The sequence below is a fragment of the Rhyacophila brunnea genome, unplaced genomic scaffold (assembly GCF_057557595.1).
Source record: "Rhyacophila brunnea isolate RB1 unplaced genomic scaffold, BYU_Rbru_1.0 scaffold_23, whole genome shotgun sequence".
Classification (NCBI taxonomy): Eukaryota; Metazoa; Arthropoda; class Insecta; order Trichoptera; family Rhyacophilidae; genus Rhyacophila; species Rhyacophila brunnea.
Window position 1 is genome coordinate 6027767 of NW_028232893.1, and position 17637 is coordinate 6045403.

At 33.7% G+C, this 17637-nt stretch overlaps 1 protein-coding gene and 1 non-coding gene across 3 annotated transcripts in view; both read left to right on the forward strand.

Annotated features, from left to right (window-relative positions):
* The first annotated feature begins 346 nt into the window (after positions 1-346).
* The window catches only part of spdi (sperm antigen with calponin homology and coiled-coil domains split discs), a 179299-nt gene continuing 162008 nt past the window's right edge, over positions 347-17637 (forward strand). For both annotated transcript variants that reach the window (XM_085950770.1, XM_085950771.1), the window contains exons 1-3: positions 347-588; positions 13538-13958; positions 15563-15618. In XM_085950770.1, coding sequence (XP_085806896.1) covers positions 13899-13958; positions 15563-15618 — 116 coding nt within the window. In that variant the 5' untranslated portion in view covers positions 347-588; positions 13538-13898. The remainder of the gene's footprint in view (positions 589-13537; positions 13959-15562; positions 15619-17637) is intronic.
* TRNAC-GCA (transfer RNA cysteine (anticodon GCA)) lies at positions 15904-15975 on the forward strand. The gene has a single exon. It is a non-coding gene; the product is annotated as a tRNA-Cys (tRNA).

Consider the following 17637-nt stretch of genomic DNA (forward strand, 5'->3'; position numbering starts at 1 on the left):
TTGCATAATTTTAGATATTTTATAGATAGACAAGTATTTTTGAATATTATCTATTATGGCTTGGTTTTCACATGGTTTAATTAAATTTTAAAAACTAACCAACTCCATCTGTAAATTGTAACATTATATCAATGAAAACAAATATGTATGACTGACAAAGTTTAGTGTGGAGTATTTATGGCAGGTCTTAACAGCCTACCTCCACCCTTCGCCAGTGGTGTATAGAATAGATGCGCTGAAACGTAGTAGAAAAAATCGCGACTCTCCCGTGTGAGCCAAGCCTTGCGTTTTTGTTTTTTTTTTATTTCTCGACTGATAAAGTGTTTTTTTAATCGGGCGTCGCGATAGTAGTGTCTGGTTGTCGAACCGAGAAGGCCGTGCGCGCCGCCGAACTTACGTTAGCATGCAGCTAAAATTCGCCAGCGTTCGCGTAGAGTACGCTGTTTACGATACGATCGAGTATACATAACAATAATTGATCTATTTATTTTTTTCGTCAATAAAAAGTTTGGGAAACAGTGAAGGGGTAGATTTCGTCGCTATTGGCGATCAACGGCGATGAAAAGTTACAGTGCTAGTGATTTAAGGGTTGATAAGGAGTGAATTTATTCTCAAAATCATATTTTTTTGAAACTGTGCAATTAATTACCGATTTTCTTAAAACCGTTTTCCTTTACTGACATAATTTGTCAAAATTTTTATCGAATTGTTATGATCCAATTGATCAAATTTACCTCTGTATTCTTCTTCATATTGTGCCATCCCCTAGCGGAGGTCGGTCACCATCAAGGCGATCTTATAATTGTCGTGTGCTACCCGGAATACCTCTGTATAGTAAACATAATATCGATGGCCTAATGTTAATATCCTTTAAGTGAGTTTTTATAAATTGTGCAAATATTGTGCAAAAATTGTGTTAATAGTTCACACATGTTGTAACTACATGCATGCCAACAACCCGTAACGTTAAAAGTGGTAAAGCAAAGTACATAACACCATAATGATAACATCCAATAAAATGTTATACACAATAAACAATAATATATAAAGATAAACATCCAAATTTGTTATATTACTCACTGTTTTACGAAAATGAAATTTTGAAGCTGAATTCAACACACGTCATGCAACACGCTTGACAGCTAAGAGGCAAGATACGGGCTATTACAGGTTTATTCCTGCAATGTTCAGATACGGGAAATGACTAAAATGGCTGTATCATTTTTGTTAAAATAACTACAGATACGGGAATTTCGCAGTCGATGGGCAGTGTTTTTGTTGTTTTTAATACATCAATAAGTCATTTTCGTCATATATGGGGTATTAACATTAGAAGATCGATAATATGCTTTTTTTAAGGAATTTGTTGACCAGATAAACAGGTTCTTTAATTTTTTTTAAGAAATATTACTCTATCGTATATTTTGATATATTTTTTTTCTAATTCTCGAGTTGTTTTTGGATTCATCTTTTGATTTCTTCTTCGTTGTGTTGAGCCTTCAGCAGTCACAGACAACACATTTTTCTTCCGTGTCCGGAAATTTGTACGTATGCAGTTCGCAGTATCACACTTCACTGTGAAATGTTGTATCGGAAATATATGGCCGTATATTAAGGCCATGCATTAGTTGAGGCACGGTCTAAAAAGATCGTTGCTAGGCGATGCGCGGATTGCGGGTCGCGGGTGCAAATGACGCCTGTCAAACGAAATATTATTTATCATATAAATCCAACATACGTCCATTTTATGTTCTGTTTATTGTTCTATTAGTAACAATAATAATATATTCATTGACATGTTTTCTTTTTAAAGTAAATGGGTAACGTTTTTAGTCATCTTTACACGATTTTAGAATTAATTGGCCCGTCGCCATCACGCAGCAAAGTGACGTGTTTCTGGCTCGACGTTCTCTCACTGAATGCGAGCAAGTCCAAAATTTCGTCGCACCTATAGTTGAAAATTATTTGGCGTTTCACTGATGCGTCACCTTAAAATACCGTCCAACCTCTTAGCGTCGTATAGTAGGTACTGACATAAAATTCGTGTCTAAATAAAAAACGGTTCTTGTCGGTTTACACTCTACAGGAAGCCAGCAGCAAACAAATTTTTAAAATAGCCGATATACTGGATTATTTGTTAGGTTAGGTTTTTATTTTTGAATTCATAAATTTTGCCAAAATCAACTATGGAAATTGAATTAATGTTCATATTGAATCTAATAAAATTAGAGACCGTATAGTATATGGCCATCTCTTTCCGATAAGAAATTTCACGGCGAAATGTGCCATGGTGAAATGTTTTACGTACAATTTACATGTCACCTTTTTCTTCAGCTTACCTTATACGATCTCGATGCAATTGCATTTTGCTGGATCCATTCCTTGCATGAAAATATATGTTTTGTAGTATGTTTTATTTGTAATGCATTTTTTTTGCATTATAAAATAGGCATCTATCTTTAAGATGTCAATATCGGCAACTTAGATTGCATCTCCTATGACATATAGTACTCACGGTGCTTATTGCCAAGTGCGACTTAGTTAATCCAGATGGATCGGCATCTTTATATTTAATTTTTGCAATAAGTCAACTGACACAGTACAAAATCACCCACTATTTTACTCTGAGCAACGTTTGGTCTCAACTATACAGATTCCTTTTCGACATGGGTACTTAGAGCGGCGTTCGCATTCATACACCTTTCAATACATTATCTCTTGTGAATGGTTTCTGAAACTAGCCCGATATGTATAATAATAAAGAACACACTGTGACAACCCAAAAACATTATATATTCTGTATTAAATTCCCAAACTTCTTCATAATATTTAGGCAGTGAAATCTTTTAAACAGGTGTAGGTGAGCAAAACGGATGAAGGGTGTGACCGGGCCCTACTATCGATAATACTTAATACGACGTGTTGAAACAATTCACACATCTAAATGAAATAGCAGAAATACATAGATTATTTTACTATCTTTCTGATTCATAGAGCGCTGTGTAAGCACTAAACGAGTGTAAATTAATACGTTGTAAAGCTTCAACAAGAACAAAAACATAATTATCTTCCCTTTTATATGATAGTCCGCACGGTGTCTATTTTTAACCATTCAACACGTTATACCTAGTGCCGCAGGCGAAAATAATCATACTAATTGGACACTTGTATAAATAAAAAATCACTAAAATTATTATGATAAAATGACCATGAACTTATATGCAAAAAATAGTATGAGAATTCTCAGCGTATTTTAAAATGTATAAGTTTATAGTGTTTTGGGTAGGTACCTATCGGTTGATTAAATTGTATTGAATTCCATGAAGATGAATAATATATACGTTTAATTTAATAATAAGTAACGTCAAAATGTTATGCATATATTATTATTATGAATATAATATAATGACAACTACAACATCGTTCCACAATCAAAATTTTCCACTGTTTTTTTTAATTAACAATACCTACCATGGTAAATAAAATTACAAGATAAAAAGAACTTTTTATATACAACGTTTTTAAATTTTCTGTTGAATCACATAAACTTGACTTGACTAGCATCATATAAAAATAGTACTTGATATAAATACTGAATAATGAAATGTCATTTCATATTGATTTCCATAGTAACGCACGTATATATTAATAATTGAGTTGCTAGGACCCCCTAGCAACCAATAATGGTATCGAAATAACTTTTCATACAAAACAGAATTAACTGAAAATGAATTTAATTCTACTTAAAGATGGCTAAAAGTGTTAAAAAATGGCATTGGCATCGTGTTTTGATATATTCTAAAAGTTTCAAATGTATAGCTAGTCGTGAAGTTAGTTAAAAATCGATTGCAAGATTTGTACCGGACAAAGAACCACCGGACAAATAAGAATAGGAGCTAAGAAAAACGTTGTAAAAATATACGATGCTCGGCGGGATTTGATTTGACTGGTATCGCGCCAACTGTGCATTAACCAATTATGCCACGAGCCTACTACCTAATTTCGACACTTTAAGCTACATAAGTATATGTGTCGCTAAATTTCAAAACCCGCTATAACACTTTTTCAAATAATTACGATATATATATCGTTGGATTCGTTATTAATAAAATCTCTACATGAAAATTGTATCGCCTCTTTCAAAATCCGGTACGATTAACTGTTATTTATGAAACAAAATCAATGTGTCTATCTAATCCCGCTATAACACTACTGAAACATTCAAATACCTTTTTAGTTCAATAGGTTTTTATTGATTTTCTCAACATAATGAAAAAGTGTTATAGCGGGTTTTGAAATCAGCGACACATATATGATATGCTTATCAAATTGCGCTTGACTATCGGTTTTTGTGTATTAAATCAAGTAAATAAATTTTTAACAATTTTTAAAACATTAAATAAATCGAATAAATGAAAGTATCGCGGATACAGTATACCTAGTACTGATTACAGTGTCATATTATGCGTACATACATAATATATTACATTTAATTATTGCATGGCATAATACGCATATTATTACGGCTTACAATCTGATTACATAGTAGATGTCAACAGTGTGAATAATATAAGACGTATTTAATACTGGTAGTCTTACGGGTTTGCGTATATAATCGATACAAAAAAATCTTTTATTTTGATAGTGAAGAACAATTTATTCAGTTTCTAGTGAAAATATTATGTCAGCTATTATATTTTATATCGTCGCCAGTGCTCAATATAATCAGGCCGTGATACGGAGCTGTATACTGCGATGATAGTGCTGAAATATGCAATCAACAATCTTCATTTCAATTCTAAGATAATCAATAACCAGCACTACCGTCGTAATTCGTAATTCAGTACCACGGCCTGAATATAGTCGGCCATGTATCGTTGTATGCAAACTCGAAATAGTAATCACTAAATACACAATAACGTATTGTTACTAAATTGTAGCTAAAATATTTCACCGTGTCACAGTTCGCCGTGAATTTTCTTATCGGAAAGAGATGACCGTATACTATACGGTCTCCAATTTTATTAGATTCTATGTGAACATTAATTCAATTTTCATAGCTGATTTTGGCAAAATTCATAAGTTCAAGAATGAAAACCTAACCTAACCTAAACCTAACAAATAATCCAGTATATCGGCTATTTTTTTAATTTGTTTGCTGCTGGCTTCCTGTAAAGTGTAAACCGACAAGAACCATTCAGACATTATACATACATTACAATTTTATGTCAGTACTATACGACCCAAAGAGGTTGGACGGTCTTTAATATTATTATTATTCGACCATGTCCGATCCTAAAGGATCATGTGGGCCTCCACAGAATAGAAGTTTGTATTAACAGATTTTGTTTTTCACGAGAAACGGATGTCAGCCACTTGCTCAACCTTAATTAGGTCAATACCCTGACTCAAATTGAAAAACAATATGTATACTTGCCAGACCCAGGATTCGATCCTGGGAACATCGGCGTTATAATCCAACGCTTAAACCGCGCGGCCACCGTAATATACGGCCTTATATTTCCGATACAACATTTCACGGCGAAGTGTGATACGGCGAACTGCATACGTACAAGTTTAACGAATAGGTAATAAAATTAGTGTCTTTCTATATTATACATACCTGTCTTCTTGGCTCTTGCACAGTTGTCCAAAAAACTGCATGATTCAAACCAGAATAGAGCCTGCTATAAAAAGTTTATTTATAGCGACCTATTGAATACACCTCTCTCATTCATGTCCGTATAATCATACTGTCATGTCAGTGTACTGTTTATAAATAAATAATAATATTTCATCTTGCTCGCGAACAGCCGGCTGGGCACATTCGCCATCACTTGCCGGTTTCCTGGTTGAGTGGGCCGGCCATCTAGATTCTAGGCTTTGCAAATAATTCACGAATTACACGAATCCATGGGCGTAATCGAAATGGATGCACTTATTTTTAGTTCATGACCATCGCCACGGTCAATTGTTATTAATAGACTGCTGAATTAAGGCCCACCCAGGTCATGCTAATGATTCACAATACATTGTAATGATCACAGTAGGGTTTGCAATGCGGTTATTTAAAACACCGAAATCCCGATATTAATCGTTACCGAATTACCGGTTTTTTTAAATATTCAAAATACATACAGGTATTTTCAAAATTAAGAAAGCTAATTATTATTACAACCGAAAAATAATACATATCATCAGCCTGAATCTATCCACTGCTGGATGAAGGCCTCTTCAAGCTGCTTCCACTTCTCTCGGTCATGTGCATTGCATTGCCACGTATTTCCGCAGAACTTTATCATTTCATCGATGCAGCGGCCTCTAGGTCTACCTTGCGGATGTTTTGTACTTCTTTGATAACACTGGATGACTAGATTTGTCCAACGATTGTCTCTTCTTCGAGCTGTGTCCAACCCATCTCCATTTAAGGCTTTTAATAAACTCCATTACATCGCAAACCCTTGTCTGCTTTCTTATCCACTCATTCTTCTTTTTGTCCTTTCGCGTTATGCCCAGCATGCACCTCTCCATACCACGTTGTGCTACTCGAAGTTTCTGGATCTCTCTTTTACTTAGGGTCCATGTTTCACATACATATGTGATCACGGGATTATATTTCAGTATATTATGTACCCACTACAAACAAGGCGATATCACAGAACAGATTAATACGTATAAATCAGATAGTCTATACCCCCACTGAAGAAGGGGTTTGAATGTGAGTGTCCGAATTACCGGTTCTTAAAATATTCGAAATACCGGTATATTCGAAATTAAGAAAGCATATAAATTGAAAAAATCTATCTAAAATGACTGAATCAAACTGAACCGACAAAAGTGTAAACAAACAGTATGTACAAAAAATTAACCATATTTTTTTAACGGTAAAGCTATGTTAATTAATCGATTTTTAAAATTAGATCGTAAGGTGGCTCTCGTGGTGCAGTGCGTAAGGCGCTGGCCTTCCACCCGAGAGTTCTGGGTTCGATCCCGGTGAGGACACCATATTTACGTTTTTCTCAAAGCCTAGGTGTTTGTGATGGTTCAAAATTACTAACAACCCACCTTGTACGAAAAAGCAATTAATAAATAATTCTAAAAACAAAATACAAAAGAGCTTAAATAGCTCTCGACTTGTTACGCTTTTATACAACGGAATTTGTCCTGATCTGGAAAAGCTCTATTTCGACTTCGGTTTCTGGGCAGAATTAAAGGAAAAGTTGAAGTCACCGAGAAAAACTGTTTTCATCTAATACCGGTATTGTAATTCTAATCACGCCGATTGCGTTGCCGATGCCCAAAACCAATACTTCGTCTAAAGCGTCAATTACATTGAGCTACTTTACGAGCTGCTTGTTGGCGAATTTACAATATGCCTGTAAAATCGCCCAGTGTCATCATCTAACAAGCTAACAAGCAGATTATAAACACTACCGAGAAAAGTTGAAAGCCGGTCAACTTTACACGCTGCACGTCGGCGTGTGGGCCTACTGCGTCTGCGCAGTAGAGACCTCACGGTAAAAAAACGAACTACGTTCTGTCAAAATAGTAGCTGGCTTGTGGCTTCTCAGCGAATGGAAAGTTTTGTGTGTCATCATCACAATCGCAGTAGCTGAATCGCCCGCTTTTAAATTCGCCAACAAACAGCTCGTAAAGTAGCTCAATGTAGTAATTGATGCTTTAATTCATTTTTATCGGCGATGTGTTGAAAAAATATTTAATTCAGCCGTATAAATTCTTGCGGTATGAGATATAAGCGTGCCTTACTCACTCACACTTATGGTTCGTTTTTGTTCAGGCCTCGATATCAACGGTATTGAAGAAAATTTTCACACTAGTCGGAGTTTAAACATATGAATGTTGAACTTTAAAAAACTACTCATATTCTACTGTGTAAATAAGCTTCAATTCATTTCGAATTGCGGATTATCTTTTCATAACATTTCAACATTTAAAAATATTATTTATTTTTATTAATTAACTATTTCTTTTATTCAACGAATAATTCACCAAAATTTGAGAATGTAACAGTCAATATATTGAACATACATAACTTGAAAACACCTCAAATATATACCCACTTTGGCAAGAGCCGGGCGTCGGTTAGTAATTAAAGTAATTAATATTACTTGATTTAATACACAAAAACCGATAGTCAATAATGGCGCAATTTGATAAGCATTTCATGTATGACCTACTAGCTTAAAATGTCGTAATTAGGTAGTAGGCTCGTAGCATAATTGGTTAATGCACAGTTGGCGCGATACCAGTCAAATCAAATCCCGCCGAGCATCGTATTTTTTTACAACGTTTTCCTTATCTCGTATTCTTATTTGTCCGGTGATTCTTTGTCCGGTACAAATCTTGCAATCGATTTTTAACTAACTTCCCGACTAACTAGACATTTGAAACTTTTTGAATACATCAGAACACGATGCCAATGCATTTTTTTAATACTTTTAGCCACCTTTAAGTAGAATTGAATTCATTTTCAGTTAACTCTGTTTTGTATGAAAAGTTATTTTGACACCATTATTGGTTGCCAAGCGGATGGTCCTAGCAACTACATTATTAATATATACGTGCGTTACTATGGAAATCAAAATGACATTTCAGTATTATTTCTATCAAGTACAAATTTTTTTGATCGTTTAAGCTAGCAAGTCAAGTTTATATGATTCAACAGAAAATTTAAAAACGTTGTAAGTATAAAAACAGTTCTTTTTATCTTGTAATTATTTCAAATAGATATGATTTTTTCTAGTAGGTATATATCTGAGGTGTATATTATTTATTTGACAACTCTTCAAGTAAGTGATGGTAAATTCGACATTGTATTGATTGCCGACTTGACTTCCTACTTATTAAACGATGTAATATTTTCTCACCGTCTCGTAATATTTATAACCCGCATAACATGTTGTGTTGATCGCCAAAGTAGCAGATAACCTTTGACGCGCGAGCGAACTTTTTTTTATTTATTTTTTTGGAAAATATCGATAAACAATTTTGTTCACAAGACGCTCAGCTAATTTACCAATCAGTTATAATTTATAACATATCAACATTATCTATGTGATAGCGTTATCTGTGTTCTACATTTTATCATTGATGTGATATTTTAAACTTACTACAAAATCGATTTTTATGTTTTGGGCAAGACGTACGAAAGGTACAAATAGGTAAGTACCTAAATCGTATTTACCTTTAAAAGTATTATAATGAATCAATGCGTATCAGTGACGAAGGGTGGAGGTGGGCTGTTACGATCTGCCATAAATGGTGCACACTAAACTTTATCAGTCGTACTTACCTATCATTGTTTTGAAGACAAATATAAAGGGCGGGGGAAATGTAAAACTATTTTTTCAAAGCTGATTTATTATGACCGACAGCAGTGGCGAAGGGTGGAGGTAGGTTGTATTCATTGAATTAAGACTACAATTTACAGATGACTACAATTTACAGTTTTTCCGGTTACCATTTTATAGATAGAAGAGTATTTTTTGACTATTATCTATTATGGCTTGGTTTTCGCAGAAAACCAACACCATCTGTAAATTGTAGTCTTAATTCAATGAATACAACCTACCTCCACCCTTCGCCACGGTAACCGGACAAAATAGAACATGACAAATCAGAACAGTCAGAAAAATCATTCTAAATTGTGTTGTTATTTTCGTTCAACTTTCATGGTTTTGCGACCAAGAATTAACATTTAATAAAATCAAAGTACATGTATGTCTGTCAGTTTGTTCGTTTATAACTCAAAAACTGCTATCTTACAATAATTAATATGTAACACGAATCAGTCTATTCCTTCATAGTACCTACAATATTATTTTCTAATACTATTTATTTCCTTATTTCACGCGGACGAAGTCGTGGCGATCGCTGGTTACTAATATTATCATTGACTATATTAGTACCTACATGACAATTTTGAATAGGTACATCATAATTTTCCTTAATAGATGTAGATTTTTTTTAAATAAAAAGAAAATACTTAACACTTTTAATATTTTTTAAATTAACATCTGTCGAATTGGCTATTGTGACAATCTGTTTCATGATTATATCAATAGATGTCCTAAATCGCCTTAGGGGTCACCCTAAGAGGGTATTTGTGAAAAATGGGATAGGATTACAGAAAATAGTCACAAAACCAACAAAATGTAAATTCTTTTTCTCTGAGAAATTCAAAATTTACAACGAATTTGTTTTTTAACGTAGTTAAAAAAATAATGTGACATACATTTAAGAGGGTTGGTACGATGTGGGGAGAGGTCAAAACTAGCCTAATCGTTTGATGTTATTTATAGACAAACCTATTTACGAAAATAATCTAAAATGTTTATGTAAAATGTTGTCTGACAACAAAAAATTGACGATAATAAGTCGCTGTAATCGCATATAGAAGACTTCTATTGACATATCTGTCATACGTTTCTTCTTCGCAATAAGACAAAAGGTTGCTAATAATAATTCCAAAATCACTTCTGACGGTTTTAGACATATTTTTATTATAAAAAGCTTCAAATTACGTAAATTGACAGATCCGTACAGCACGGAAGCGTAAATTGAAATGATAAATTTGTTGGCGTTCCTCATTTGAAAACGGAAGTGTGATTAGGTGCAGTGGAGAGGATTATTAATTCACAGCTTTAACACGTGGACAAGAAGTTTCGGTTCGACAGCCGAAGTGATACTAATTTATTTTGTAATATTAGTCATAATATATTTGTAATGTCAACAGTGATACGGGTGAGTGATGACTGGATGAGTGATGAGAATCTGGATAATATGACTATATATATTTAATTAAATACACACCACATAAATAAGAGAAAAGATTAATGATTGTGTAATATATTTAAAAATGGTTGGCACGTTAAATGTACGAAAACAGATGTTGTTCATTTGTTTAATAACAGTGATGTCCCCTACACATACTTCCCACAGGGTCGTGCGAACAAACAGCAGAGCGGAGTGTTAGTAATATGATTAATTGCCGAAAATATTGAACCACTTACGGAGGTTGCACAGCCAAGAGAATGTCATTGTACCTCGTCTCCGGAAACTTGTACGTATGCAGTTCGCCGTATCATACTTTACCGAGAAGTGATGTATCGGAAATATATGGCCGTATATTAAAGATCGTCCAACCTCTTTGGGTCGTACAGTACTGAGATAAAATGCATGTCTAAATAAAACACGGTTCTTGTCGGCTTGCACTTTACAGGAAGCCAGTAGCAAACAAATTTTTAAAATAGCCGATAGCACTTTTTGACAGTTTAGTTTAGACGGCTAGCTTATTGTAACAATTATAATACCTAAATATCAATACATAAATATTATAAACTACCCTCGATAGCCGCCTATAGCCGCCCTGTGTATAGCAGTGGCGAAGACTCCATACTAGGCGATTATTTAAAGCCTACCTTCTTAAGAAAAAAAAATTTAAATTTTATATTGACATATTAAATAATATAATCACATAATAATATATACAATATGCCCAACGACATCTGTCGTATAATTGTCATAATAATTTTACGATCTTTTCCACTATTTCAATAAGCACCATTTATGGCATGTCTCGAAGGTTTAAAAAAATAAGCGATATCTCATTTCGCTTTACACATTGTATGGGTTACGTTCGCGTGAATCGAAAACTTTTTTTATATGAAGTTTGTTTCTCATAATTTCAAGACGTCTGCGGCGGCCCATATAAATTGGTAAGCTATTTAAGGAGCGCTTACGCTTACATATTACGTAAGTGCACATTTATTCAAAATAATTTATAAGATAATTTAAAAAAATTATTTCTAGGGATTCAATCACATATAAATATTGATTGTTGTTAAAAATAATATATCTCATGATTTTATTTGTCAGTTAGTTTATTCATAGACTAAGACAATTTATTCAGCCAATTATGTAAGTTGAAATCTGATATTGTATCTAAGTCTGTGTTTTAAATATAGAAGTATTTTAAAATGTCCAGTTTACGGGTTAAATTATAAATTGTTATGGAACAGATTGACAACAACGGATATTTTCAATATATTTTGAGCGTATCTTGCGTTTATATTTAAGACAATACATAATTCAAATTAATTGCTTAATTTTATACCATCAGTGAGCTTTTGAAATTTCATCGGTTTTTGTGTACCTACCTATTCATCAGTAGTTATGTCGGATTATCTTCTTATTTCCCGTAAATACATCTAACAAGTGTGCTTTCTTCACAGCCTACCTGTTTCCAAAAATCACCCTTCGCCACTGGTGTATAGTAGATATAGACCCACAGATGTCGATACTTTCTAATTAAGCGACGGTCTCAAATGCTGTGATATTTGTTTTCGTTCCTTCATTCTCCGCCCTTATGCATTGCTTGACCTGCCTACCACTACTTGACGTCACTAAGTACGGGCATGATGTAGCACCCGATCGCCCTCCATCGAGTGCCCGGAGCTGTCTCGATTTCAGAAGAGATGTTTAATTTTTTTCAAAAGCGGTTCTTGTCATGGCAATATTCTCAATTCTAATATTTTAATCTCATGGTCAGTGCTCCAGTTTTCACTTGCAAATTAGAATAATTGACCCTCGGTCCAGCGCCATATCTCGATAATGTAGTGTATCTTACCCGAATCGAGCATCCATCTTACGCTGCTTTCCTCCAGACGCTTTGAGCATGTATGTACACCATGTACCGAAAATTAGAACATTTCCACAAATCCTACTTACTAACAGTGGTGGTTTCAGGTACGTGGAGGCCTGTTGCGCTGATAGGTTTGGAGGCACCCTTGTAAAAAAATTATCTCTGCGATAAGCCGCCATTACAATATTTATTACAATGGGTATTACAATACAATTATAGCTATTGACAGGGTGATTTATGCCATGATTATTTTTATATATAGCGGTACCCCAGTTCAATAGGGGAACAACTCATAAAACCTTGTTTCAAGATAATGGCGTTTGAATTTTTTGCAGTAATTCTCATTTTAATTTTAAAGCCTTGTTTTCGATGAAAGTGTATGTTTTTTTATATTTAATTTAGTGGAATTCATCAATGCACAATGAAATTGTACATTTTAATAAGGAATTAACCAATAAATTTGATTATATAACGGAATTACTAATTAATCTCAGAAAGGGTTATTCGATTTTATGACACATTGAAGACATTGTTGACTATTTTTTTTGCTGAATTATAAAGAAAAGACTTTTCTACATCAAACCTTTAAATTATGAGTTGTTCCCCTATTGAACTGTGGTATCGATAGGTACTAACATTACAATGAAGTGACCGTATCGTTTGCTTCTTGGAAAACTCACACTGATCTCAAAAGTGGTAGTATTTGTATTCGTACCTTCATTCGCTGCTCTTTATAGAGTGCTGCACCTATGCACCGCACGACCTGCCTATTCCCACGAGACGTCACTGATCTGTAGTCCTTATATCCAGATTTCAAAACCTTTCTAAATTTGCCAGTGTTTTAATCTCAATGTTGTTTTGAAATAATTTCAGATAAAAACGAATATAATTATGATTATAATCAATCGAAAAGTGTTTTTTTAAGATGATAAGATGTATCTAATAATAATAAATCAAAACAGACTAAAGTAAATCAAAAGTATAATTTTTACAAGTCAGTCAGTGATTAAAGTATCTACATATTATAATTGATTAGAATAATCCTTGATGAATGACAATGTTTATACAAATGAGTGATAAAGTGGTTCTAAAATAAGAAGGAGCCAAGTGAATAAATCATAATGATCTGAGTGTATTGATTCATTGATTTGAATCAATTTGACGACTCGTGAGTTATATTATTATTCATGTGATTCAGTCGGATGTGTGAATCGCTGCATATTACAATCTGCAAATGAAAAAAGCATTTTACTCGCTATTCAATTGGCAGCACTATTCTGTGGAGAATAGGGAGGTTTGTACACAATTGATTTTTTTTTATCTTTGTTACTGTCAGTGTCTGTCCATTTAAATTTTGATTTAAGTTTTTATTGATTGTTAGATTTTACCATGTCCGATTCTAATAAGATAATATATGGGCCTCCACATAGTGGAAGTTTTGTATTGACAGATTTTGTTTTTACAAGAAATGGATGTTAACCACCTTGCTCAACCTATTAGTTCCATACTCTGACTCATACACAAATTAAAAAACAATATGTGTACTTGCCAGACCCAGGATTCGAACCTGGGACCCATGACGTTATAGGCCATCGTCACATTATGGGCATAGATTTTAATGATGATATATGATAATGTTATCCAACATAATTAATTTGACGAAAAATACAATTCGAACAATTGGTTACCCGTTGAGAAAAACAGGTACTTTCAGTTGTATCATTAATATAGCCAAAAGGGTGTAAGGATGTTTTGGTCTTATAGGGTACAATCATTTAGAATTTATTTTTCGTCTCAAAGGACCCGTCAGTAAAGGTTATTGCGTGATAAATATTTTTGATATTGTGTTATGAGCAGTAAAATCTTCTGTTTGTATATGAACAAACATCGCATTTACTTGGTTTAACCAGCTTGCGTCATTTTGTGTTTGCATAAGAATTGTATTAAAAATAATATTATTTGAGGGGGAGGGGCTAAATTTCTGATCCTAATAGGATCATATTATGGGCCTCCACAGGGTGGAGGTTATTATTAAAAGATTTTTTTTACGAGAAATGGATGTTATCCACTTGCTCAACCTATTAGGTCCATACTCTGAACACACTCGAACCTGGGAGCCACGACATTATAGTCCGACGATTAAGCCGCTCGGCCGTCGTGGGTGCATTTAAATTTATAATAATGCATTAATACTTACTACTAAAATGTACATTTATAATTGTTTACCAATATTAATCGATGGGACATCACCAATTATTTTATTGTTACTAAAATTTGTGTAATTTTTTGGCACGGAAGCATAAAATGGTTCGCCATCGCTGGTGTAAGTTGTTGAATGTTTGGATGACGAAAATTAAAATAAAAAATGAATGATTAACAAACGATTGTTTCTCTACAATTCAATATACTATAATATGTAAAATGCACTCTCAGTGCAATGAATAGGTTGAAATATATTATACACAATCTTGTCGATAATATATATTATACCTTGGATTTCCATGGAGGATTTTTCACACTTTCCGTATCATAGTCCAGTAGCCGTATTATCATTTTTATTCAACGGGCAAATGTCCACTACTAGACATAGGCCTGTCATATTTCTCTCCATTGATTCCAGTCCTCACCTTACTTGATATCAAATTCCTATTTCAGCCCAATCCATAAACCACTCAAACATATGAGATGAATAATTCTTACAAATCAATTATTTAACGGTTTCCTTTTAGATTATATTTATTACTATGGTAAACAGAATTTATAGGAAAATTTATAAATAGGGAAATATTCTCAGTACTAATTACTTTTATTGAATCAATGAAAAAACAATAATATAGTAGGCTTATTAACTCTGGTAATTAACTATCTAATAATTATTTTTTCTCTCTTTTGTTTCAGCGTCGGAAAGACATGCAGGATGGGTGCGCCCAAGATGGCGCTAGATCCAGGCTAGGGTAAGAAAATAAATATATTTTTTCATCAATAATAATATTCACTAAACTAGTATTTGTATTTTTGGCCCATCACTAATTATTACCATGTTTATTTTATACATTGTAAAAATATTATATTGATTATATTCTTTAGCCAAGACCCAAACCACACATTTCATATATTTGCAACAGATGTCACTAATAAATAAAACGAACAAACAAATAAAAAATATTTTGCCCAATCAGCACATTTTTTTATTAGTCATTAAAAATTAAAGAATATCAATTATCTAATTGCTGTCATAAGGGGATATAGCTCAGTGGTAGAGCATTCGACTGCAGATCGAGAGGTCCCCGGTTCAAACCCGGGTGTCCCCTCAAATTATCTTTTGAATATTTTAATAATAGCTACTATATCAATAATAATAATGTAATTATTTATTAGTATTGATTATTTTAATTGTTTTGTTGAATATTTACTACTGTCCGATATAGTACAATGTTTGTGGGCGTATTTTGCAAGGCTGTCTTGACAATTTATTATCATTACTATTAATTATTTCATAATATAATATTGTAAGTTACTAATTGTTTTAATTTATTTTGATATATTATTGTCAATGGGTATTTCCATATCAGTAGCGAAAGGTGGAGGTAGGCTGTCAAGAATCGACATAGATAGTGCACACTAAACTTTGTCAGTCATACATATTTGTTTTCATTGAACTAAGAATACAATTTACAGAATATGTTGCTGGTTAGTTTTTAAAATTCAATTAAACCCTGCATAACCAAACCATTTTATTTTATGTATGCTATGGGCGATCTGACAAAAATAGTGCACACTTTTTCAGTCATACTTATTTATTTCCGTTGAATTAATAATACATATTGATGGTGTTTGTTAGTTTTTTAAAATTCATTAAGCCCTGCCTAAACCAAACCATAATCGATAAAAAATATTCTTCTATCTATAAAATAGGTATCTAAAATGATGTATGCTATCTGCATATTATCTCGCCGAACTAAAAGCACTCTTTACAAGACACTTGTAAAGTGCATCTACGCATCGGTAACCTGGACAATAAACGAGCCCTGAACATTTTTGAAAGAAAAATTCTCCGCCGTATATATGGACCGATCAGGGACGGCACCAATTGGAGGAGAAGATATAATGCTGAGCTCTACGGGCTGTATGAAGATTGCAGTGCAGTTCAATCAATTAAGATTGGAAGACTGAGATGGCTAGGTCATGTGCACCGTACGAATGACAATGAACCGGCAAAGAGAGTGATGTCCAGCAATCCAATAGAGAGTAGAAGAAGAGGCAGGCTAAAGATTCGCTGGTTGGATGGAGCTGCGACTGACTGCTGTATTCTGGGGGTACCAGATTGGAAAGTGGCCACATTGGATAGGGACAGTTGGAGGGAGCTGTTGGAAGAGGCCAAGACCCACACCCGGTTGTCGTGCCCCTGATGATGATGATGAAAATTATGTATGGTTTTTTAATGGCATAATTTTAGATATTTTATAGATAAACAAATATTTTTTACTATGGCTTGGGCTTGGATTAGGCAGGGTTTAATTGAATTTTAATAACCAACAATCACTACCTCATTGTAGTCTTAGTTCAATGAAAACAAATAAGTATCACTGACAAAGTTTAGTGTGCACTATTTATATCGGATCTTAACAGCCTACCTCCACCTTTCGCTACTGATATGGAAATACCCATTGACAATAATATATCAAAATAAATAAGTTAAAATTAAATTAGTGAGCTCTCTTTTCAAACTGTCTCCCATGATGTGCACTCCCTGGTACTTAAAGCTGTCGACACTGGTTGTCATTATAGCGCCTGTAAACGTGCATGGATTTACTTGCACCAATAGTGTGTATTTTAAACTATTGCGATAATAACTGTTTACACGTAAAAGTTCTGACTGTCTCGCCGATCTCATTCTTCAAGAGTAAGTGAGATGCGATGTTATCATTTTATAGTACTATTTGACAGGTTGTGAAAATCGGTTAACCTTAAAA